The 25480-nt window shown below is 43.6% G+C and overlaps 2 protein-coding genes and 1 long non-coding RNA gene across 3 annotated transcripts in view; 2 read left to right on the top strand and 1 right to left on the bottom strand.

Annotated features, from left to right (window-relative positions):
- The window catches only part of TNFSF4 (TNF superfamily member 4), a 49787-nt gene that overhangs the window by 20813 nt on the left and 3494 nt on the right, over positions 1–25480 (bottom strand). The gene's annotated exons all lie outside the window — the stretch shown is intronic.
- On the top strand, positions 5–3080 carry LOC310708657. Its single transcript, XR_014527126.1, has 3 exons — positions 5–959; positions 2199–2296; positions 2734–3080. It is a non-coding gene; the product is annotated as an uncharacterized lncRNA (long non-coding RNA).
- Positions 4906–25455, top strand: LOC310708630 (mitotic-spindle organizing protein 2A-like). Its single transcript, XM_083507264.1, has 4 exons — positions 4906–5105; positions 7348–7466; positions 20551–20688; positions 25050–25455. Exons 1-4 carry the CDS (start codon positions 4918–4920, stop codon positions 25190–25192), a joined length of 588 nt encoding a protein of 195 aa, XP_083363390.1. The 5' UTR covers positions 4906–4917; the 3' UTR covers positions 25193–25455.

Genomic DNA, 25480 nt, shown 5'->3' on the forward strand with positions numbered 1-25480 from the left:
CTATTGTTTATTCTGGTCCTGGAAGTACTTGCAAGAAATATAAGAGCAGATAAGGAGATCACAGGGTAAAAACTGGAAAAAGTGAATTTAAATTGAAAGCATATGCTGATGATTTAGTAATTAGGGTGGAGGATCCAAGAAAATCTAATCCTAGAGTGATAGAAAAGATTCAAGAATTTGAGGAAGTGGCAGGATTTAAATTAAACAGAAATAAGACTAAGCTATTAGTAAAAAAAATGAAGAAAAGAAAAAAGAGTTGATACAAAGTATTGAGATGGAAGTTCATAAAAAAGTAAAATACTTACGGATATGGTTAACAGCAAAAAATATAAATATCTACAAAGACAATTATGAAAAAGTGTGGTCTGAGATAAAAAGGAATTTAGAAATATGGAGCAGAATGAACCTTTCCCTACTAGGAAAAATAACAGTGATAAAAATGAATGTATTGCCAGAAATGTTCTTTCTGTTCCAGACAGTCCCAGTAATGGTGAAAGATGATTGCCTCAGAAAATGGCAGAAGGATATTTCAAAGTTTGTCGGGGGGGGGGGAGGCAAAAGGCCAAGGATTAAACATAAGATACAGATATAAAAGAAAGAGGTGGGTTTGTCCTCCCAGACCTCAAATTGTATTACGAGGCTGCATGTTTGGTATGGATTAGGGACTGGATAAAACTGGAAAAGGAAGAAGCATTAGATTTGGAAGGTCATAACAGATTTGGATGGCATGCATACTTATGGTATGGGAAAGGGAAAGGGAAAATCCACAAAGGATTCTACAATCATATAATTAGGAGATCACTAATGAAGGTGTGGGAGAGATATAAAGACTTAGTAGAACAAAAAACACCCTGGTGGTTATCGCCAATTGAAGCTTTGTTACTCAAACTGCTTGGCAAAAAAGGGAATTGGCCTACATATAGAGAATTGCTGAAGGATCAAGAAGGGAAATGGAAGCAGTTGGAGACAATTGGAGGCTGCAGAGCTTAGAAAAATTAAAAAATAAGGTGCGAGATTGGTTACATTACGCTCAAATCCAAGAGGTTTTCAAATTGGATAAAAAAATAGGATTCCAGGTGGAAAAATCGAAATTAGAGACAGAACTGCTTGAACCAAAGACTAAGGTACTTTCAAGAATGTACAACTTGCTGCTTAAATGGAACACTCAGGATGAGACAGTCAAATCAGCCATGATAAAATGGGTTCAGGATATTGGGTATAACATCACGTTTGAGGACTGGGAAAGGTTATGGACCACCGGAATGAAATTCACGGCATGTAATGCCTTGAAAGAAAATATTATGAAAATTATATATAGGTGGTACATGACCCCAGTCAAGCTCGCAAAAATATATCACCTGTCTGATAATAAATGTTGGAAATGTAAGGAGGCTGAAGGGACATTCTTTCACCTCTGGTGGACCTGTCCAAGAGTGAAGGCCTTCTGGGAAATGATCTATAATGAGTTAAAAAAGGTATTTAAGTATACCTTTTCCAAGAAACCAGAGGCCTTCCTCTTGGGCATTGTTGGCCAGAAAGTGTTAAAGAAGGATAGAACTTTTTTTATGTATGCAACTACAGCAGCAAGAATACTTATCGCAAAATATTGGAAGACACAAGATTTTCCCACACTGGAAGAGTGGCAGACACAATTGATGGACTACATGGAACTGGCTGAAATGACTGGCAGAATTTGAGATCTGGGAGAAGAAACAATGGAAGAGGACTGGAAAAAATTTAAGGACTATTTACAAAAACAATATAAGTTGTATGAATGTTAAAAATTTACACGATTCGGAAACTATAGCTTCAGCAATTAAAGTTGGGAAATATGAAATTATATTTTAAGTAAGAAAAGGTTAAAATCTAAGGTAATACTATGTTTAATTTAAGATATATGTAATTGATGAAAAGTATGTCAAATTTAGAGGTATAGTATTTGAAAAGTACAAAACAAGGTACGAAACAAGGTAATAATTTGCTGATATTTTTATTATAAAGAACGCAGGGTAAGGGAGATGCGAGGAAGTCCAGTTAGTTATATAAAAAATGTGTTGAATGGTTGGCTGTTTTTTTTCTATTCTTCTCTTCTTTTTCTTGTTCTTCTACTTTTTTCTTCAGTGTATGTTTCTAACTTTGTATTTGAAAACCTAATAAAATATTTATAGAAGAAAAGAAAAAAAGAAGGGAAATGGAAGCTAAAAGATTACGAGGAAATTAAAGACCATTTTCAGAGTTGTTTACACTGCAGACAACTACATGAGATGTACAAGGAAGATAATAAGAAAGGGTTTATGTAATGTGTATGGGTTGCTCGTGCGTAAGTTGCCGCCTCTCCAAGCTTTGTTGCCTTGCTAAACCTTTCAGTCTGCACAGCCCTTCACTTCGTGGCTGCCTCAGTCGCTAGCAGAATCCGCCAGTGGGCGTTTCTTAAATCTTTTCCAACATAAAAGTTGTTTGACACCCAGTCTCCTCCTACTCTCTCTGCGCGGAAGTCCTCTGCGCAGGGTGGGCGTGGGTAGTGGAGGACCCGTGCTCTCCCCGCTGGTGTCCGGTGAAGAGTCCTGGAGCCCTCCCGCCGATTCCCCCATCAGCCCCTCTATATCCCTGGTGTTGCGCTGATTTGCTTCCCCATCTGCGGAGCTGCCTCTCTCCCTGCTGGGCCCTTCTCCAGCATCATTTGAGAGCCTTCCCTCCGCCTCTAGCTCCGATGTCAGTTCCCTGACAGTTTAGTTATACAACTTCTAGATTTCAAAAGAAGAAGGGAAGCTGCTGAAGAAAGCATATAGTATTTTGCTAGAATGGGAAACAAAAGATGAGGAGGTCAAACCGGTTATGATCAATGGGCACAGGATATAGGACATAATATACAATTTGAGGACTGGGAAAAACTGTGGAAAGTAAAGTTGAAATTTAGATTGTTCTCTCTTGAAAGAAAATTATATGAAAATGATATATAGATGGTATATTACACCAGTACAGATCACAAAAATGTATAAAACCAGGTCAAATATATGTTGGAAATGTAAAGAAAAAGAAGGGACTTTTTATCATATGTGGTGGGAATGTAGAGAAATTAATTTTTGGGGGGAAATGATATACAATGTATTGGAAAAAATGTTTAAAATGACATTTGTAAAAAAAAACCAGAAGCATTTTTGTTAGGGATTGTAGGACAAGACCTGCCAAGAATTTTTTTTAAAAAACTTATTTATGTATGCTACAACAGCAGCAAGTCTTGTTAGCACAAAGATGGAAGAACAAGGAAATCCCAATGAAAGAACAGTGGCAAAAAAACTGATAAACTATGCAGAACTGGGACAAGGACAACTGTGGCTTTAAGGAAGAATGGGAACTTTTTACAAATTACAGTGGTACCTCTGGATGCGAACGGGATCCGTTCTGGAGCCTCGTTCACATCCTGAAGCGAACGCAACCCACGCCTGCGCATTTTGATTTGCTGCTTCCGCGCATGACGTCATTTTGAGCGTCTGCGCATGTGTGAGCGGTGAAACCTGGGAGTAATGCGCTCCATTACTTCCGGGTCGCTGCGGAGCGCAACCCGAAAATACTTAACCTGAAGCTACTTCAACCCGAGGTATGACTATCTAAAAAGACAACAAAATGAAATGGACTCCTTGGCAAGTTTTGAATAAACATACACAAATTTATTAGTTAACATGTTAGATAGATAATGTAAGGATATGTAAAATTTTATAACACGCAGAGAATAATATGTGCTGAGAAATCAGAGAGAGGAGCTGAGGGGTCTTTGGTGGGGGAGGAGAGGGAGGGATGGAAGGGAGGGAGGGAGGGGGAAAGGGGGGAATAATGTATGCAATTATATGGTTTGATAATTGGTTATGTTGAAATTGATAATAAAAATGTATTTTTTAAAAAAGAAAGCTCATTAAATGGATCATTTGAAGGAGCCCTAAGCTGAGAGGTGCTCATTTCTGACATAGGATTGCAATTTGGAAAGTATCTGCATGGAAATTTCCTTTCCCCCAGAAGGTATTTTGGACAGGCCCTTTAGAAATAAGTAGGCTTCCAGCAATTTAAGTACAGTGGTACCTTAGGTTAAGAACTTGATTTGCTGGAGGTCCGTTCTTAACCTGAAACTGTTCTTAACCTGAAGCACCACTTTAGCTAATGGGGCCTCCTGCTGCCTCCATGCCACCAGAGCCCAATTTCTGTTCTCATCCTGAAGCAAAGTTCTTAACCCGAGGTAATATTTCTGGGTTAGCGGAGTCTGTAACCTGAAGCGTCTGTAACCTGAGGTACCACTGTAGAACCCAGTCTTGCAGGACCTCATAGTATGACCACCACAGGACCTAGCACCAGCTAGAAAGAGTAGGGCCACAGTATTTGTACGGCCACAGGCCCCTTGGACACCTGACCACTGGGCAGCAGTTCTTCAAGCCTCGGGTCCAGGGAGGGCCTCTCCCCAGGCCGAAGCCAGGAGGCCAAGGGTCTACGAGACAACTGCAGGGCGAGGCTGTCCTCTTTCAAGCGTCTCGTCCGCAGCCCGATCCTGCACCACAGGGCCGCCCCTCGCTCCTGGCGGGGGGAGGGAGGGAGGGAGAAGCCCCCCCCCCCGCTTGACTTCTGCCAGGTCCGCCTCGTCCAGACCGGCGAGCGGGCCCCCCCCCCCCTTCTGAGCAGCAGCAGCAGCAGCGAGGGCTCAGGCGAGGGCAGCCCGGGGGGGGGCGCTGCTTCCGCGCCGCCGAGGCTCCTCGGCCGCTGCCTGGCTGGTGGGGCGGCCTCCGGCCCCTTGAGCGCGCGCGCGCGCGGGGCTGCTCCCTCCCGGCTTCCCCGGAGCGCGGGGCTTTTGCGCAGGGGCCGCGCGTGCGCGACTCGCCTCCCCGCCTCCGACCCACTTCGCTTCCCAGAGTTCTTCGCGGCGACGCTCCCAGCATGCCTTTCGCGCCGGCTGGCGGGGCGATGTCTGGCCCGGGCGCGGAGGCGGCGGCGGGGGCGGCGGGGCTGGCGAAGGCGGGGGCCGGAGCGCCTCGCCCCCGGAGGAAGCTCCTCACGGCGGAAGAGGCAGAACTGTTCGAGCTGGCGCAGGCGGCGGGGAGCGGCCTCGACCCGGAAGTGTTCAAGTGAGCGGGGGGGAGGGGCGGTGTAACGTGACGCGCCTTTGTAATCCGCCCCGCGACCCTCGCGCGAAAGGCGGCACGCAAAAGCCGGAGGGGGAATCAAAGGCTCCGCATTGCTAAGCCAGACTATGGTTACTGTAATTGCCGCTTGTTCTTTACTCCCTGCCTTTCGCCCTGAGGGGACTCCAGGCAGGCTGCAGATAAATAAGGACAGGTGAAAAGCTGGAGGGGTGCGTGTAAACCCATTATTAAATAAAACAAGCATTCATGGAATAACACCCACCCACATGTCAGGAGCTCGTCCTACACTTGAGTAGGACCCTGGCAGAGGCACATGCCCGACTGGCATGTTCTCTCCCTCCTGGTCTTTCATTCGGGAGTGTCAAAAGCTTTCTTCTGCCCGAACATCACAGCGACCGATGCCAACAGACACCGGCACACTTAGGGATCCACAGAGTGTTCGCAGTTTGCATAACAGACCTCAGCAACACAGCATTTTGGCTAATCTACTTTATTTACATATAAACACAGAGCACTGCAACATGGCTCCCTCTCTCTCTAGCATCAGACAGCAAAGAAAAAGAACAAAGGTCAATAGTCCCCCTTCACGGAACACAGTAACACAAACATCCTGTCTCCGTCACTTCCCACTCTGTGGAGTCAAAACATACACTGTCATGTGAAGGACAACAATCCCATGACAGCAATCATGGAGCAGGAATTCTAACACCACCCACAGAAGATCTCTTGAAACCGCACAGACAGTCATAGCAAGGACAGAACAGCACCAGCTTCACGAAAAGCAACCAGTTCCCTGTGGGAGCAAGGAAGCCTTCGCCTGCCAGCTGTTCAGAGGCCCCTGTCCCTTGATGGTGACTCCCTCCAATGCCACTACATAACATTGCAGAGGAAGTGAAATAGTGCCACTTGGCACTCCTCTTAAGTGCTCCCACAACCACAGGAGTCAGAGGCACTACATGTGACATGTTTGAATTCCACCCGCCCCGCCCCCAACTATATTATGTAGCAGGAAAGAGTATCTTATGGGGTCAGGGAGCCCAGAGTAGTCTATAAGTGGCATCTGCTCAAAGCTACCACTCTTAGAGGAATCCGCATTAGCTGGCAGCAGAGAGGTACTCCTGCCTGTGTTACTCAGAGCTCCCAGGACCTTCGTTTTTTACCTCTTATGCTCAACGTTTTTCTGTAAGCCACTCCCTCTGTCAGTCTCAGTTGCAGTATGAATGATAGTTCCCGGCAGGGCTGTGGAACTGGATTCAGGCAGCCATAGGATCATAGAATTGTAGAGTTGGAAGGGACACTCAGGTTCATCTAGTCCAACCCCCTGCAAAGCAGGAATACGCATTTGTCCCGTATGGGGATCCAACATTGGTGTTATCGGCACCATGCTCTAACCAACTGAGCTATCTCCCCCTGCCCCATGTAAACATCTCTCTGGCTTTTAGAAGGCATTTGAAGGCAGCCCTGTACAGGGAAGTTTTGAATGTTTGAGTTTTTTTGTGTTTTAATATTTTGCTGGAAGCCACCCAGAGTGGATGGGCCAACCCAGATGGGCAGCATATAACAACAACAATAAAAATAAAAATGGGTGGGGCTGCCCACCTGACAGCCAAGGGACATAACGGAGTCGGGTGGTGCGTTTTTGCCCATGCATGCAAAGGCATAGCCAACAAAATGCGGACAACCAGCTGATTGTCAAGCTTAGTGCTCAGTACTTTCCAAGACCCAACAATCAGCTGATTATGTGGGGTTTCAAAGCTACAGCATTACCTGCCTCACACCTGGCATCATATATGACATCTGGTGTAGGGCAGGTGGACATGGCTTAAAGGTCATCTTAGGCCCACAGACCAGAAAGCTCACGCACCTTGTGGGGATAAATGGTATGTTGTAAGCCACATTGTCTCCAGTCCAGTCCACAATATGGGGATAATACCTGTGCACTGAATTTGAATTTGCAGGACATTTTTTTGTAACTGTTTCAAGACTAATTGACTGTAGGGTAGCTCATTCGGTAGAGCATGTGACTCTTAATCGTAGGGTTGTGGGTTGGAGCTGCACGTTGGACGACAAAATAAAATAAAGAGAATGTGAACTGCAGTCTGCGTTTTTGGGGGGGAAACCAAAAAACAACAACCCAGCAACAAGAAACAAATCAGGAAATCTAATTTCCAGACAATGAATTGTTAGTGTAGTACTTTTAATGTCTACCTATGTTCCCTTCTAGGATTCTGCTGGACCTTTTGCGCATGAATGTGGCACCTTTGGCTGTTTTCCAGATGCTGCGCTCCATGTGTGCTGGGCAGAGGCTTGTCAGTGCTGAGGCTGCTCCTGAGCCAGCGCGAGGTTAGTGGTGCCCCATCCCTTAAGGAAAGAGGTGCTTGTTAAAGGCTGCTGCTCATCAGGGCTTAATTTGTGCCAGGGAAACTAGTAGCAACGATAAGAGTATCTTTAAGCATCTGAGTACCTCTCCTACATTTTGATTATTTTCCACAGTCAGTTCTCAATTTGAAGAAGATGTTAAACTGCTAGGATGGGTCTACAGTATCATTTTCTTTCCATATGTTAATAGCTTTCAAGTTGCAAACTGAGAATTGTATAAATCATACAAATCTGACTGAAGTTATACATCTTTGAAAGTATAAAGCCATTTTAAAAACTACTCTCTTTGCTATGCAGTTGAAATTAGAATTTGTGAAATATCCATTTTCTGACCTCTGATATTTTCTATATCACTCAAGCCTGATCCTCTTTTGCACACAATCCATTAAAACCAAAGATTTAAAAAAACAAGTGCCACTCTCTGCATGAATTTATTTTACTGATTTTTAACATCCACTTTCTAAGCTGTAGATAACATCCTGTTCCTGGGACTATAGGAAACCCTCTTGTTATGAGTCAGCCATTTGTTTAGCTTAGTGTTGTCAACACTGACCGGCAGCTGTTCTCCTGGGTTTCACGTGTGTCTTTTCCCCTGGAGATGTCAGGGAAAGCTCCGCCGCTGAGCTATTGCTGAGTCAGCAAGTTTTCAATAAAATGCAACTGTACATTCTTGTGTTGCGTTCAGTCTAATCCTAACTAGGCTTCTTGGGAAGTAAATTCTTTTGATTTTCAATTAGACTTGTCAAAGTGCATTGAGCTTTGCAGTCCCAATATGATATACATTCCAGATCACCCTTTATGTCTGTTTCTCAGGCAGCATTTGAAAGATCAGTAAATATTAACATTATTAGAGCAGATACAATTTTGTTCACCTTGTTTACTGTTCTTCTACAGTTCAGGAATGAACATTTTGCCTGTCATAGTTCAGAATTATTGCTTCTAATTAGCATATCTATGTTGACCAGAAGCAGTAGTTCTTTGGTGGCCTTATTTTATGTCATAGCACTGTCTGTTCTTAGCCAAGGCCCCTTCACAGCAATTAGAATCATAGAGTTGGAAGAGACCACAAGGGCCATCGAGTCCAACCCCCTGGCAAGCAGGAAACACCATCAGAGCACTCCTGACATATGGTTGTCAAGCCTCTGCTTAAAGACCTCCAAAGAAGGAGACTCCAACACACTCCTTGGCAGCAAATTCCACTGTTGAACAGCTCTTACTGTCAGGAAGTTCTTCCTAATGTTTAGGTGGAATCTTCTTTCTTGTAGTTTGGATCCATTGCTCCGTGTCCGCTTCTCTGGAGCAGCAGAAAGCAACCTTTCTCCCTCCTCTATGTGACATCCTTTTATATATTTGAACATGGCTATCATATCACCCCTTAACCTCCTCTTCTCCAGGCTAAACATGCCCAGCTCCCTTAGCCGTTCCTCATAAGGCATCGTTTCCAGGCCTTTGACCATTTTGGTTGCCCTCCTCTGGACACGTTCCAGTTTGTCAGTGTCCTTCTTGAACTGTGGTGCCCAGAACTGGACACAGTACTCCAGGTGAGGTCTGACCAGAGCAGAATACAGTGGCACTATTACTTCCCTTGATCTAGATGCTATACTCCTATTGATGCAGCCCAGAATTGCATTGGCTTTTTTAGCTGCCGCGTCACACTGTTGGCTCATGTCAAGTTTGTGGTCAACCAAGACTCCTAGATCCTTTTCACATGTACTGCTCTCAAGTACATGTACCGCTCCAGAGAAGCGGACACGGACCAGGTTTGTGCTTAGCACTGGATATAATCTGGTTTCTGGGTTACAGTCTCATTCAAGAGAAGGGCAAAAACAAGGCTTTATAAAGCGGGAGGCAGAGGACCAGGGAGATGAGGCCTAAGTACTAGAAGGCAGCACAGAAAAGGTGAGTTTGCGGTAGAAACTGTGAAGACTATGGGGAAGCTGTTCAGCCACTAGGAAGACATGGCAGTTGAGATGAAGGCACACGTGTGAGAAGGAAAGAAAGTGGGTCAACAGGAGACAAGCTTGCAGGAGGTGGGGAGCTGAGCACAACAGGCCGCCCTCTGGTTTCTTTCAGGGCCCTTCTCGGTTGCATGTTGGTGAGCATTCATTCATGCATTCACATACCTAATGATCTGTTAATTCTTCTGGTCCGTACTGGAGTCTGCAGCGCTAGACCACTTAACTGGATGGCTTCCTACTGATCAAAGGCCGAGGTCCTACATACAACCCCCTGGATTTATTCTGTGTTTGGGCTTGCTTGTTAATTTCTCCCATCTCTGATATTGTATCTACCACCCTGAGCTGTGCTAAAAGTTGCCCAGATCTTGCCTTCCTGTTCACCTACTCCCCACTTTCATTGTAGCACTCTTGTCACGTCAGGACTATAGATCTTGCTTTTTAAGGCTGAGAGGGGGCATTGAAATAAGCAAAGAGCCCTCATTCCCCCCCCCCATCTTTCTGATTGAGGAGAAGAGTGCTGCTGTGTGGAGAGGAGCAACTGCTGCAGCCTGACATTTGTGGCTCCTCTGAATTAAGCATAAAATTACACAGTGCACACAAAATAGTCCTCTTTTTTTGTTTTGTTATTGGAAAAGCAGCTTTTGGAAGGCAAAGCTTGGAACAGAGAAGTGGCTGCTGACTTCACTTTCTTTCCAACAACACCAGAACTGGCGTATGAATATAAACAACAATTTTACTAGAATAAGTATATAACCTCATAAACCAACTAGACAGTGAGCAAACTAAAGTGCAGTGTGCATAACCAAGCCTGGAGCTACTCATAAACATAGAATGTACCAGTGTCTCTCTCATTGCTGTACTGGTTATGTATGCAATAAGTATGTCAACATAGCTGGAACAAATAGTCGTTGGAAGCACAAAGCCATAAACGTAGGAGTGGTTGCTAAAAAGCATTCTTCAAGTAGTCGTTAGCTGGAAGCGCAAAGTCAAATGATCAATTGAAGCCAAATGGATGAGACCTGTTCTCCAGATATTATCCAGGTTTTGCAGCAAACTTCATCAGTCCATAATGCTAAATAATATGGAATAATACAGAATGGCATTCCAGTTACAGTAAATGAACGACCACAAAATACACACAATACCCATCTCATGTCATATCTTACTTAATCGCTCAACACATTTCACTCAAGAAAAAAGGTACTCACAGGCACAGCAAATGTAGAAACTGGTGATACCAAACATTTAAATACATTACAGGTGCTTGGAATCAATAATCACATTCGTACATGGTTAAAGGTACAGTAACACTTCCCTGTTATTGCTAAACAAAGAAAGACACAAAAATAGATTTATATATAACAACCAGGGTCAAATTCAGTATTCAAACCTTTTGGAAACAAGGTTCCTAGTTGAAATATTAATTTGTACTCTTTTTGTATCGAGGCTCTTCTTACATCAACAGATCTAAAAGGTAGTTTTTTTAAAGTCCACAGGATGAAAAAACTCAGGTCATTTTCAGTATGGGCCTCTTTCTGGAAATGCTGGACTAATGTAGGCAAGCATTGCATATTTTGGACCTTTGCTCATAAATTCCAGTCCTGATTGCACAGGACCTACATATAAAAGCCCGCAAGCACAACAGATACAGTACACACAATTTTTTGTAGAACAATTTGTAAACTGTTGCAAGACAATCTTTTGCCCATTTATTGTGTTGGTAAATGATTTCATGGGCAAAGCAAATCTGCAACATGTGCAATGACTGCATCTATAATGCCCTTTCAGCGTAGTGTGTGGGTCGTCATTATGGTATTCAAGTAGATCAGTGTGGGAAAGAATGTCCCTAAGCGATCTAGTACGCCTTTTGCCTAAAATGGGCACATTTTCACAGCCTGGAATATGGGGAATGATGTGCCAATGCCTCGTAATCACTCTTTCAATAGAAGAAGATAAATAGTTGTACTCTATAGAACCAAAAATCCTGTCCTGATTGTTTTTGTGTTTCGCTACCAACAATTCCTGCCTAGAAGTTCTTTTAGCCCTTTCAAAGGCCGTTTGAATTATTTCCTCCAGATAGCCTCTATCTCTTAATGAAGAGGAAAGGGATGCAGCATTTTTTTAAAAAATCAGTATCAAGGGAAGAACTTCTTTTAAGTCTAATAAATTGGCTGAACGGGAGACTATTTTTTAATTGGACTGGATGGTTAGAATGATAATGAAGTAAATAATTCCTATCAGTAGGTTTGCAAAAAATAGCAAGGAGAGACAAGAAGGCCTTCTTAAACAAGCAATGCAAAGAAATAGAGGAAAACAACAGAATGGGAAGAACCAGAGATCTCTTCAAGAAAATTGGAGATATGAAAGGAACACTTTGTACAAAGATTACCATAATAAAGGACAAAAGTGGAAAGGACCTAACAGAATCAGAAGAAGAGGTGGCAAGAATACACGGAGGAATTATACCAGAAGGATATCATAGAATCATAGAGTTGGAAGAGACCACAAGGGCCATCGAGTCCAACCCCCTGCCAAGCAGGAAACACCATCAGAGCACTCCTGACATATGGTTGTCAAGCCTCTGCTTAAAGACCTCCAAAGAAGGAGACTCCACCACACTCCTTGGCAGCAAATTCCACTGTCAAACAGCTCTTACTGTCAGGAAGTTCTTCCTAATGTTTAGGTGGAATCTTCTTTCTTGTAGTTTGGATCCATTGCTCCGTGTCCGCTTCTCTGGAGCAGCAGAAAACAACCTTTCTCCCTCCTCTATGTGACATCCTTTTATATATTTGAACATGGCTATCATATCACCCCTTAACCTCCTCTTCTCCAGGCTAAACATGCCCCAGCTCCCTTAGCCGTTCCTCATAAGGCATTGTTTCCAGGCCTTTGACCATTTTGGTTGCCCTCCTCTGGACACGTTCCAGTTTGTCAGTGTCCTTCTTGAACTGTGGTGCCCAGAACTGGACACAGTACTCCAGATATGGATGGCTCGTACACCCCAGGTAGTGTGGTTGCTGACCTTGAGCCAGACGTCCTGGAGAGTGAAGTCAAATGAGCCTTAGAAAGCACTGCAAATAACAAGGCCAGTGGAAGTGATGGTATTCCAGCTGAACTATTTAAAATTTTAAAAGATGGTGCCGTTAAGGTGCTACACTCAATATGCCAGCAAGTTTGGAAAACTCAGCAGTGGCCAGAGGATTGGAGAAGATCAGTCTACATCCCAATCCCAAAGAAGGGCAGTGCCAAAGAATGCTCCAACTACTGCACAATTGCACACATTTCGCACGCTAGCAAGGTTATGCTTAAAATTCTACAAGGAAGGCTCAAGCAGTATGTGGACCGAGAACTCCCAGAAGTGCAAGCTGGATTTCGAAGGGGCAGAGGAACCAGAGACCAAATTGCAAACATGCCCTGGATTATGGAGAAAGCTAAAGAGTTCCAGAAAGACATCTACTTCTGCTTCATTGACTATGCAAAAGCCTTTGACTGTGTCGACCACAGCAAACTATGGCAAGTTCTTAAAGAAATGGGAGTGCCTGATCACCTCATCTGTCTCCTGAGAAATCTCTATGTGGGACAAGAAGCTACAGTTAGAACTGGAAATGGAACAACTGATTGGTTCAAAATTGGGAAAGGAGTACGACAAGGCTGTATATTGTCTCCCTGCTTATTTAACTTATATGCAGAATTCATCATGCGAAAGGCTGAGCTGGATGAATCCCTAGCTGGAATTAAGATCGCCGGAAGAAATATCAACAACCTCAGATATGCAGATGACACAACCTTGATGGCAGAAAGTGAGGAGGAATTAAAGAACCTTTTAATGAGGGTGAAAGAGGAGAGCGCAAAATATGGTCTGAAGCTGAACATCAAAAAAAGGAAGATCATGGCAACTGGCCCCATCACCTCCTGGCAAATAGAAGGGGAAGAAATGGAGGCAGTGAGAGATTTTACTTTCTTGGGCTCCATGATCACTGCAGATGGTGACAGCAGTCATGAAATTGAAAGACGCCTGCTTCTTGGGAGAAAAGCAATGACAAAGACAGCATCTTAAAAAGTAGAGACATCACCTTGCCAACATAGTAAAAGCTATGGTTTTCCCAGTAGTGATGTATGGAAGTGAAAGCTGGATCATAAAGAAGGCTGATCGCCGAAGAATTGATGCTTTTGAATTATGGTGCTGGAGGAGACTCTTGAGAGTCCCATGGACTGCAAGAAGATCAAACCTATCCATTCTTAAGGAAATCAGCCCTGAGTGCTCACTGGAAGGACAGATCGTGAAGCTGAGGCTCCAATACTTTGGCCACCTCATGAGAAGAGAAGACTCCCTGGAAAAGACCCTGATGTTGGGAAAGATGGAGGGCGCAAGGAGAAGGGGACGACAGAGGACGAGATGGTTGGATAGTGTTCTTGAGGCTACCAGCATGAGTTTGAGCAGACTGCGGGAGGCAGTGGAAGACAGAAGTGCCTGGCGTGCTCTGGTCCATGTGGTCACAAAGAGTCAGACACGACTAAACGACTAAAGAACAACAACAAGGTTTGCAAAATGGGCATAAATTAATGACATGTTCATTATGTTCAGTAACAAAAAATAATTCAACTTCTAGAAAGGAAATGCTAACCTCGCTCTTTTTACCAGTAAATCTTAAAGCTGTATCACATTGATTTAACCAAATGTCAAATTCCAAGAATATATCCTGGTCCAAAACAAAAATAAAATAATCAATGTAACGATCATCAATGTAACGATAATAAGCCAATAAATGCTTCCTAAATGGATTTGAATCACTCAAAATATATTCTAAATCAAAATACCGCATATAGACACAGGCGAGGGATGGTGCACAATGGGCGCCCATCGCCACACCCCTGCATTGAAAATAAAACTGTTCTTTAAAGCGGAAGAAATTATTTTCAAGAATAAGGTCCAACAGATTGAATAACACATGTACCAGCGGATCATTTTGATTATTGTTTTGTTGTCACGCAGTATTTGTTCAACCAGGGATCGTAACCTATCCAGTGAAACATTAGTATACAAAGCTTCAACATCCCAAGTAGCTAATATAGCACCCTGGGGAACAGCGAGACCTTCTATGACAGAAATAAAATGTTGAGTATCCTTAATGTAGGATGGGGTTCTTATTGCCAAAGGATTAAGGATTGAATCCACAAATTGTCCTGCAGGCTCAAGGAGGGACCCAGACCCAGAGATAATGGGGTGGCCAGGAGGGGGGGAAATCCCTTTATGAATTTTGGGGAGGGTACAGTGGTGCCTCGCAAGACGAAAAGAATCCGTTCCGCGAGTCTCTTCGTCTTGCGGTTTTTTCGTCTTGCGAAGCAAGCCCATTAGCGGATTAGCACTATTAGCGGCTTAGCGGGCTTAGCGGATCAGCTGATAAGCGGCTTAGCGGCTTGGAAAAAAGGGGGGGGGAACCCGCAGGAACTCGCAAGACATTTTCGTCTTGCGAAGCAAGCCCATAGGAAATTCGTTTTGCGAAGCACCTCCAAAACGGAAAACCCTTTCGTCTAGTGGGTTTTGCGTCTTGCGAGGCATTCGTCTTGCGGGGCACCACTGTATTAAAAATTGGAACACGACTATGTTCTGGTACTAAGAATTCAGCTAACTGGTCAGATATTAAACCAAGGGCAGACGCCTCTTGGACTACCAATAAAAGCTTACGTCTGACCTCATTAGTTGGATCATAATTCACGGGTTGATAATAATTGTGATTACTCAACTGTTGAAAGGTCTCCTATTCATACACTTGTTTATCTAAAACTACAACGGCCCCTCCCTTATCCGCTTGTTTAATAACGAGATGTTTTTTCTCAGAAATCTCTTTAAGAATATTGTTTTCTTCCCTAGACAAATTGAAGGATTTATACTGTTTCTTCCACTCGATTTTCTCTATATCTCTTAACACTAAGGACTGATATGTTTGGATATAATGATTGTGTGTTACAGGATTGAACCAGGACTTAATTCTCAATGGGAGTAGGCTGGTATATCTCGCCTGCAAAAAAGTCTCTAAGCTTTTATGAACTTCTACGCGAGTTTGAAAGGCGGAATAGCCAGGTGTGGGCACAAAACCCAATCCTTTCTCAAGTATATTTCCACTCTAATTTACTCGTCAGAAGACAAACTAACAACTAATGATTCTGTTGGAATCCTTTCCTCCTGGACGGGCGTTTCCCCGGCTCCTGCGAAAACCCGGATAACGCCCGCTGGACTTAAGCTGCAATTCCCTGTCTCTCTCCGTCTTGCTGTCACTGTGGCTGGAAGCAGTGGTAGAATCATAATCACTAGGGAAATCACGTGGTCTAGTGCTGTCGAGTCTTCTGGGTTGGATTTTACCCTTTTTATCGTCTTAATCCACCAGTATATGTTGTTATGGGCATAATCATTTTTATCCCTATTAAATTTCAGCATTTTCAATTTCTTAATCTCCTCAGTGTAAGTGTTTAACTCCTCCTTTGTGATCTGCACCAACTTGTCCATTTTCTGTGATTTTAATTGAGTTTTTAAATTTGCTAATACCATACAAATTTCCTTATCAACAATCTCTATCATGTGTACATTGTTCCAAGCACCTGTAATATATTTAAATGCATACAAATTTCCTTATCAACAATCTCTATCATGTGTACATTGTTCCAAGCACCTGTAATGTATTTAAATGTTTGGTATCACCAGTTTCTACATTTGCTGTGCCAGTGAGTACCGTATGTTCTGGTGTATAAGACAACTTTTGAACCCTGGAAAATCTTCTCCAAAGTCAGGGGTCGTCTTATACGCCGGATATGGTGGTGGCAGCGGCAGCTAACTTGGAACAGCGACAGGCAGAAGGATGGTAAGAGCCGCCCCCCACCTCCATCCCTGGCCGCCTCCCAAAGCAGCAGCAACTGCAGCTGCCTCCCCTTCCCACGGCAAGGTGGTGCGCGGCTTCGGCCAGGGCTCCAAGGAGCTGAGCATCCCCACAACTGCCAGAACTACCAGCCGGTGAGCGCAGCCCGTCGCTTTGCTGGACGGCCGATCGGGGCTCACTCGCTTCACCTCGGGCTGCTGCTGCTGCTGCGACGTCAGAGGCAGCGGAGGGGTGCACGCTCTGCCCCGGCGGCGCTTGGCGGGCTTTAGGTTTGCGGGGGGGGGGGCTGCCTCTAGTTAGCTGCGGGCGGGGGTAGTCTTATACGGCGAGTATATCCCAAACTCTATATGCTAACAGGATTCCAAGCTCCTGCAATGTATTTAAATGTTTGGTATCACCAGTTTCTCCATTCCGTAGTGTCTTCATTTGCTGTGCCTGTGAGCACCTTTTGTCTTGAATGAAACGCGTTGAGGGATTAAAACACAACATGAGATGGGTACAGTGGTGCCTCGGGTTACGTACTTAATTTGTTCTGGAGGTCCGTTCTTAACCTGAAACTGTTCTTAACCTGAAGCACCACTTTACCTAATGGGGCCTCCCGCTGCTGCCGCACCATCGGAGCACAATTTCTGTTCTCAACCTGAAGCAACCTGAACCCGAGATAATATTTCTGGGTTAGCGGAGTCTGTAACCTGAAGTGTATGTAACCTGAAGCATGCGTAACCCGGGGTACCACTGTATTGCATGTATTTTGTGGGCATTCGTTTATTGTAACTGGAATGCCATTCTGTATTCTATATTATTTAGCATTATAGACTGATGAAGCTTGCTGCAAAACCTGGATAATATCCGGAGAACAGGTCTCATCCATTTGGCTTCAGATGATCATTTGGCTTTGTGCTTCTAGCTAACGACTACTTGAAGAACGCTTTTTAGGAACCGCTCCTACGTTTCATTTTTAATTCATTTCCACACAGTTTCATTGTATGGCTCTGGTTCTAATATTAAAAGAAAATTCTTTCTATCCATTTTCTCCACAACATGCATAATTTTTATAAACTTTTATCATGCTTTCCCACCCCAATAATTTCCTTTCTTTTCTAAACCAAAAAGTTCCAAGTACATTAGTTTTCCCCATGGGAATCATGTTCCGACTCCCTTGGCCATGGTGGTGGTCCTCTTCTGCATCTTTCCCAGCTTCACGGTATCCTTTTGAGATGGGTCAACCAGGAATGTATTCTCAGCTACGACCACACAATTGATTATGGAAGGCATTACAGACTCAAACTGGTACCCAGATGAAACAGTCTAGCAAGCTGAAGGCTTCATATTACATGTATAGGGTAGGAAGGCAGAGGCCCAAATTGGCACCCATGTTTTCACCATATACGTTACGGTCACCAGACAAGCATTTTGGGCTGCTTTCAAGGAAGGGCGGTGGACACAATAAATAAATAAATAAATAACCCCAAGCCTGGAATTTGTCTTTTTCACAGCAGTTGCATCAACATCTTCTTTGAGAGGTGCAGCACGGCCTCCCAATTTCTTTCCTGGTTAATCACTACCAGTTCAGGCCTCATCAGTGTACAGAAGTTGAAATTATTTTCCCCCACTTACTCCTATTGAACTGCTGTACGCCTGACTCAAATTACTTAAATACTTTCAATCAATCATTTACTGTATTTGGCTAAAAGCCATTACAAATCCAGTTACAAAACCAGCAAATCCAATAAAACCTATTAAAAAGCTCCAGAAATAAGCAATAATTTCCAATAAATCAAATTACAGATTAGCTGGGAAGATGGTGGCACAACGGGGATCTATATAAAGAGGCTCGGCATTGCTCCTGCAAAAAGGCTTTATCTGCTATTTTTAAATGTTTTTAAAAAAACACTCTAACTTTTTAAGCTTCTCAACTTGCAATTTGGATGCCTTTCTGGGTTTCAGGACCCTGTTTTAATTGTTTGAACTGTTTATTTTATCTTCTTACCGTCCCCTGGTCTGGAGGAAATTTCTTTCTAAGGAGCCTTTTCATTATTACCTCCCCTTACCTGCTTGCTCACAAATTAGCATTCTGCTTCATTGGGTTATTTGCTTGGCATCATTAAATACTATCATAAATTATCTATATGATTGTATTATGACTGCATTATATGCTACCAGTCACTCCAAATCCTTGCGGACTCTGCAGCTTATATCCTGCATCTATCCTCTTTCCTGTTCTTTGATCAGTTACTGATTCATATGAGGAGAACTTTTGCCACTATGGTGGGGGGATATTTGTGAGTTCAAAGTACCGTATTTTTCGCCCTATAGGATGCACTTTTCCCCCTCCAAAAATGAAGGGGAAATGTGTGTGCGTCCTATGGGGCGAATGCAGGCTTTCGCTGAAGCCTGGAGAGCCAGAGGGGTCTGTGCGCACCGACCCCTCTCGCTTTCCAGGCTTCGCGCAGCTCTCCGCAAGGCGCGGGAGCCCAGCGCTGGGCTCCCACGGCTTGCGGAGAGTTGCCTGCTCTGGGGGCTGGGGTCGGGGGAAGCTCGGGCTTCCCCCGCCCCAGCCCCACGCCTGGGGGAAAATCCCCCCTTTATTTCCCCCCCCAAAAAAAACTAGGTGCGCCTTATGGGACGGTGTGTCCTATAGGGCGAAAAATACGGTATATAATATCTTCCTCTATTAACATGCTTGTTAACACTCAGAGGATTGCTGGTGCAGTACTTGCCTTTTCAAAAGTCATGCTAACACTTCTTGAACAAAGCTTGTGCTTCTTTCTTTAGTAATGTCTCCACGAATATAGGTGGATCAAGCATTAGATGAAATAGCTCATAATTTGCTGCCTCCATCTCCCAGATGTTTTATTGCTCACTTCCCAATCCTTTGGGAGCAAGGCCTCTTTTTCACATTGGGTATTTTTGACATGAAATCACTAGTTTCAGATTTTAGTTCCTATGTTTATGGTATCTGGTCCCATGTTGTTCCACACTTTTTCAGCAATGTTGGATAGGAATATATGACCTGCTATTTTATGTGATCATAAAAGACCTTCAGTATTTTTTTCTGGTAACGTTGTGACAATACATGTTGATGAATCGTTAGCCTTGGCTTAGCGGAGGTATACAGCCTGAGCAATATTAAAAGGTTCCTGAACAGCCCTGAAAGATACCAGGGAGCCATTCAGGCGGTGAATGGTTTTACACAGAGGTAGAACTGGTGTGAAGCATCAGGCGTTAACATCTGTCAGCCACTCTTGCTCAGGGCAAGGACAGCCAATTGGGCACCTTCCAGATGATGTGGACTACAACTCCCATCAGCCCCAGCCAGCATGATCAGGGGTGATGGGAGCGACTCCAGAACAAGTTGAAGCAAGTCGTTGAATAATAATGACATCATGATTATTATAATTCTTTAAAGAGATCTTATGTGTCAGTTTTACCACACTACATTGAGTTAGAACAAAGGCAGTATAAGTTCATTCTCCAGAAACACAAAATCCTAACCACACGTAAGTGAGTTATCTTGTGCAGTGGTTGGGATGAACATATTTAGGTGATTCAGGACTGTTGAGAGAAGGAAATGATTTTGAGACTGAGGAAAGTCTGGGAGAAAGACGAATGCCTCTTTTGTGGAATCTCTTCTCACCCTGTTGCACAAAGGAATCCCCCCAAGCTGTGCCGGCCCCTCATTCTGCATTGTGGGTCAGTGGGGTCACGGCCACAATGAAGGTTGCTACAACAGAACCAGGTTCCTTCTTACCTTGCCCTGTGAGCCTTGTTTTCTCTTCTCTCCATGCATGTGCCTCTTTGTAAGTAGAATGGAGCAAAATTGATCCAATGCATTGCTTATGCTTCTGTCATTTAGTATCTTATCAGGAACATTTCACAGAAATCCATATGCATATTTACAAAATCAAGATCCTTTGGTGCATCACATAATGGCTTAGAATTGCAAGAAGACAACTGAAGAGATTGAAATAGAGGTGATATAGCCCCTGTTTCCTCCTAAATCCTTCAACCTGGCTAAAAGATCATAATACAAGTATCTATGCAGAATTATTCCACTAATTGTGAATTGTAGCCATGATTACATAACCCTGTGTAACAAAGCATTCAAGTCATACATCTTTGAACATTTGTTGGGATATTTGAGCATTTGCAAGTTTGTTTCTGTGTCTATCGCCATGTGGTGTTTCTAATTTGTTTCTGTGTCTCTCTTTGAATTAGAGCCCCCATTTGTCTCTGCCAAGACCAGTAAAATCCCTGCACCACTTTCACTTTCCTCTGCCCTTCGACCTCCGAGAATAAGAGTTTCTAAGGCTGTGGTCTACAGTCCTGCGGCAGCTTGCTCGCCTCTCTCTCAAGGTCCCCCTGGCTCTTTCCAGTTTTCTTGCTGCCTGTTCTCTCCTTTTGCAGGTTGTGTGTGTTCGTTACCTACTGGGTTTTAATTCAGCCTTCTGTGACCAAAAGAGAATCCCCTTCAAAAAGTTATTCTCTTGTTTCCAGGTCCTAAACACATTTACTTGATAGTAAGTACTATTGATTTCAGCAGAACCTGTTTCCAAGTAAATGTGGTTAGTACTTTAACTTATACAAAATTAACACTGTGTAGTGTTCATTGCAGTTTTAACGAGATGGCATTTGGGGGGAGGAAACATAGGAAGCTTTTAATACTACTACCACTTTATTAAGAGAATGTGGAAGACGGTATATTTTCTTTTGGGCGTATCCTAAATGCACCTTCTTGGCAGGAGAGGGGACTCACATTTCTGGTGATTTCTGAGGGGGCTGCATGTCAAGACCAAAAAGGCAGAGCGGGTTGCGTCCACAGAGGAAGGCCTTCCCGTGACATGCCGAGATTTAGCTATTTCGGATTGTGCCACCCATGTGCCTTTTGCTGCTTGGGATCACGGTAGCCTGGTCCAGACACACCTGAACATTGCAATGCGTGCAGAGGCCCCTTTGTCAAATGCATTAGCCTGTCATGTGCTGTCATGTGCTCTGGAAAGCTCTGGCTGAGTTACTTTTCTGAGGTGCTCTGGCTGAGCTTGGAGTCCTTGTACAGTTTCCTTTTCTGTTCATCCTAAGATACAGCGTTGGAATCTTCAGCTTTCGGAATTCAGACTTCTGGGCTAAAATGTTCTGTCCATTCTTTTTGATACCTGAATTCAGTGTTCTTGAAAACGTTGGGCAAATCCTTCAAGAGCAGTTTTGTATGCATGTGGCAATATAAAGTTGAGTGTTGTATGTGTGCCATTGCATATACACAGGAGAGAGACGCCTTCCTCTGCCCTGTCCCTCTTTGTCCCTTCCTTGCTTCCCAGCAGTTTTATCTGCAGCTGGCAGTGGCTGCTCTTTGCCCTTCAGTGCTCTGTGTGCACCAGGAAGCATGAGGTCTCAGGCTGGAATTGCAGAAGGAAGCTGCAGACACTTAGGAGCAGTAATGCCCTCTGGGGAAGTCGAGGGATCCACCCTGCAGCTGAATTGGTAAAGGCCATTGGTAAGCCACCTGCCCCATCAGGATTAATCATGTTTGAGGTAGAAAGGGTTTACCTCTCTGTACAAATGAAAAGCCTCCTACAGCTTCCACTTCACCCTCTGGGGGAAAGTATCTGGCATTTCTATGTGTGTGCAGGAGAGCCTAGTGAGAAACTGGATTCCCTGAATGGCTGACTGGTTCCTATGGTTGAGGGTCATGTAGAGAGACTGGATTCTGGAGGAGGAGGAAGGCTTGGAGAGGAATAGAAACAGATTTCCATATAGACAGTAACATCGGAGGAGGATTGATTCCTGCTTTAAGATTTTGATTGGAGTTCTTGGTATATAACATAAAGGATGGACTTTAACAAATTTCTCAAATAGCACAAGGGTTTGGATAGATACATTCAGAATAAAAATTCCAAGTCTACATAATGATGGACTCTTATGAAAGGGGAAAATACAGTGGTACCTCTGGTTACGAGCTTAATTTGTTCTGGAGGTCCGTTCTTAACCTGAGGTACCACTTTAGCTAATGGGGCCTCCCGCTGCCACCGCTCCACCACCGCGTGATTTCTGTTCTCATCCTGAGGTAAAGTTCTTAACCTGAGGTACTACTTCCGGGTGATTTCTGTTCTCATCCTGAGGTAAACCCTAACCTGAGGTACTACTTCCGGGTTGGTGGAGTCTGTAACCCGAAGTGTTTGTAACCCGAGGTACCACCGTACTGGCCAAAAAAATTCTTGTATTGCAGGGGGTTGGACTAGATGACCCTCATGGTCACATTCAGCTCCACAGTTCTGTGAAGTGACAAAGAACTGTATAGCTTTCCTTGGGAGATGGCGCCAGAGATGATCAACTTCCACCCCCACCCTTTTCCTCCAGCCCTGGAAACCAGAGTCCCAGGGAATCCTAAGGCTCGGGATTTGCTTTTACCTTGTTCTCTCCACTTCGTGGTGATGGTGACACAATGTGCTATTATATGCATTGTTATATTAGTGTTACATTATATTATATTAGCGTAGCAGTAACTTCTGTGGATGCTGTTTGGAAATACAGCAAGCCAGCAACTTACATGCATGATTTAACTTGTGCACATTCAGCTTTATGTGCTTGGCAAAAAATAAAAATAAAATTAAAAAATGGGGGCAGAAAGGGGGCTGGCATATGAGGAGAAAAGTCTTTGGCACTCCCACCTGCCATTGCATCCAGTCTGCTTTGGCTATATGTGATTTTGGCATTATCCCCTGCAACTTACTCCCGCGTAAGTTGCAGGCTTACAGTATTACTTTTTTAGATAGGCCTGAATATGTCTTCATTCAGTATTATAGTGCCAAGAGCATAGAATACCATCTTTTAACAGTTGCTAGATCTTAATTTGGGAATCTGAAATATACCCTTCTGAAGCATTGTGATAAATTATTATGTACTAGAAGAACTATGTTTTCACCCTGAAATGCCACATAGTTGCTCACTTTGATGCAAATGGTAAGGGGAAAAAATACCTTGTCATAAAATTGGACCCAGTGAGGAGAAGCTGGGACATCTAGACGAAAGGTGTCCTTGAATCTCAGCCCCACCAGTCAGTTGGGAGGGATGTGAGTTGCTGAATTGTTTGAGGAAGTGCAAGCTTTTCTGCTTTTAACAGAAATTCAGTGTGTGTTGTGCAATTGTTACTTTCAATAGTCCTGCTATTTTGGAGGAGGCCCAGGACTCCTAAATGCAGAGCAGTTCTCTCTTATGCCAAGAATCGAAGATGATGTCAGCAGGGAGAATATTTTTTTGTATGGTGAGGAAAGAGGGAGGAATACACAGAGAGAAGCTCTGCTGGCTTTAGGCCCCTTGCCAGTTGCAGGGAGTATTGACGGTCAGAGGCAATGGATGGTGGACTTGGTTATGCTACCTGGAGAGTTACTGTTTGTAAAAGTAAAGTTTAGGATAAGAATTCTGAATAAGTGTTGATGGATGAAGCAAGCCTTTGCTGATGTTGAGCTGAGCTCCTCTTTCAGTCTGGCTTAGTGTGCTGCTTTCCTTAAATATTTGGTCAGACTGTAGCTCACAACTACTATTCAGATGGTATTTAACACTAGTAAGACAAAGTGAGAGATCAGTGCTAGCATTTTCAAGCCTCTAGAGTAAACATATTTCACATTCTGCAACCTTTCCACAAATACTGGAACTCTTATGGCAGAAATAATACTATTGACAGTATTGTTGGTCATGATTTACCAAAAGATCCTTTAGTAATAATATTTGGTTACCTTAAATAACACTATTGGCAGTATTGTTGGTCATGATTTACCAAAAGATCCTTTAGTAATAATATTTGGTTACCTTAAATGAGCAGCACCCAGTGAGAATTTCATAATGACCACAGTTTGTATGACCACTTGCCCATAATTGGGTGGGGAAACTGATCCACCTTCTTAGGTACTAAGAACATGTTATCTGGCATATAGGACCAAATTAATAAATACAGTGGTACCTCGCAAGACGAATGCCTCGCAAGACGAAAAACTCACTAGACGAAAGAGTTTTCCGTTTTTTGAGTCGTTCCGCAAGACGAATTTCCCTATGGGCTTGCTTCGCAAGACGAAACGTCTTGCGAGTTTGTTTCTTTGTTTTCTTAAAGCCGCTAATAGCCGTGCTTCGCAAGACGAAAAAACCACAAGACGAAGAGACTTGCGGAACGGATTAATTTCGTCTTGCGAGGCACCACTGTATATGGGTCAGAGAAGGCTGACATCACAAGTCCACAAAGAAATTGGCTTTTAAAATTTCTTATTCAAACAACAAAGTTCTTGATGCCATAATCCTGTAGGATGATATCCGACATTGGTAATACTCAGAATAGTCCATTGATTTCATTGGGTCTACTCTATGACTGATATTGAATATTACCCACATACTTTACTAGGTGAAGTATAGTTTTGTTCATGATCCTCAGTAAGACAGAGTGAAAGACAAGAGACAATTACTCATATTATGTTAAGTAGTAAGAGTGATATCTATGGACTGCTATGTTAACTACTGATCTGACAGCTTGTGTTTATTTACATGTGTTAACTTGCTTTTTAATGTTTGACTTGCTATTTAAATTTAAATAATAAAAGCAAAAAGGAGCAAACTTAAGAGTATATCGTGTTGTAGATAAACTTTGGGCAAATTTTATGTATTTGAGCAATGCTAGCAATTGATAGTTGGTCACAATACAGCTCTGCAGTTAGCATCCCGTTGTTTTCCTGCAGGGAGAACAAGAACCAGCTCTGCAGCAACTGGGAACCAAGCTCTGCTAGATCCCAGCAACCGTGAAGGCTCTGTTCAGCGCGTCCCTCGGCAGCCAAGTGGCAGCAGGCTGCAGAAGGCTGGGTGTCCCGTGAAGAGTACATAAAGGCTTGGAAGATTGGTGGTTCCAGTATTATGGCGAAATTATGGCAATGTAGTGAATGCACCTAGTCAAGATGGATTTGTAATGTTCCAAAACGTCACATATAGCTCCTATCAAGAAAACAAGTATGAGATGAAGGTTGGTTTCATCACGGTTGGGCTGGTTTTCAAATTCCAAATGTGGTCATAGCTGATGATATAGGATATACTGTTGCAACTCCCTGTTACAGGTGTGTGTCCTTCCTTCATAAAGACATTGTTGGTGCATCTCTCTCTCTCATTTATTTGTTTT

This window comes from Podarcis liolepis, assembly GCF_965112155.1.
Source record: "Podarcis liolepis genome assembly, chromosome: 6".
NCBI lineage: Eukaryota > Metazoa > Chordata > Lepidosauria > Squamata > Lacertidae > Podarcis > Podarcis liolepis.

What these genes read in the sequence shown, in the direction of transcription:
- LOC310708630 (XM_083507264.1), top strand. Translation starts at nt 4,918, where the DNA reads ATGCCTTTCGCGCCGGCTGGCGGGGCGATGTCTGGCCCGGGCGCGGAG. An exon ending in CTCGACCCGGAAGTGTTCAA is followed by an intron (nt 5,106 to 7,347) that starts GTGAGCGGGGGG and finishes GTTCCCTTCTAG; the next exon opens with GATTCTGCTGGACCTTTTGC. An exon ending in TTGCTCGCCTCTCTCTCAAG is followed by an intron (nt 20,689 to 25,049) that starts GTCCCCCTGGCT and finishes GTTTTCCTGCAG; the next exon opens with GGAGAACAAGAACCAGCTCT.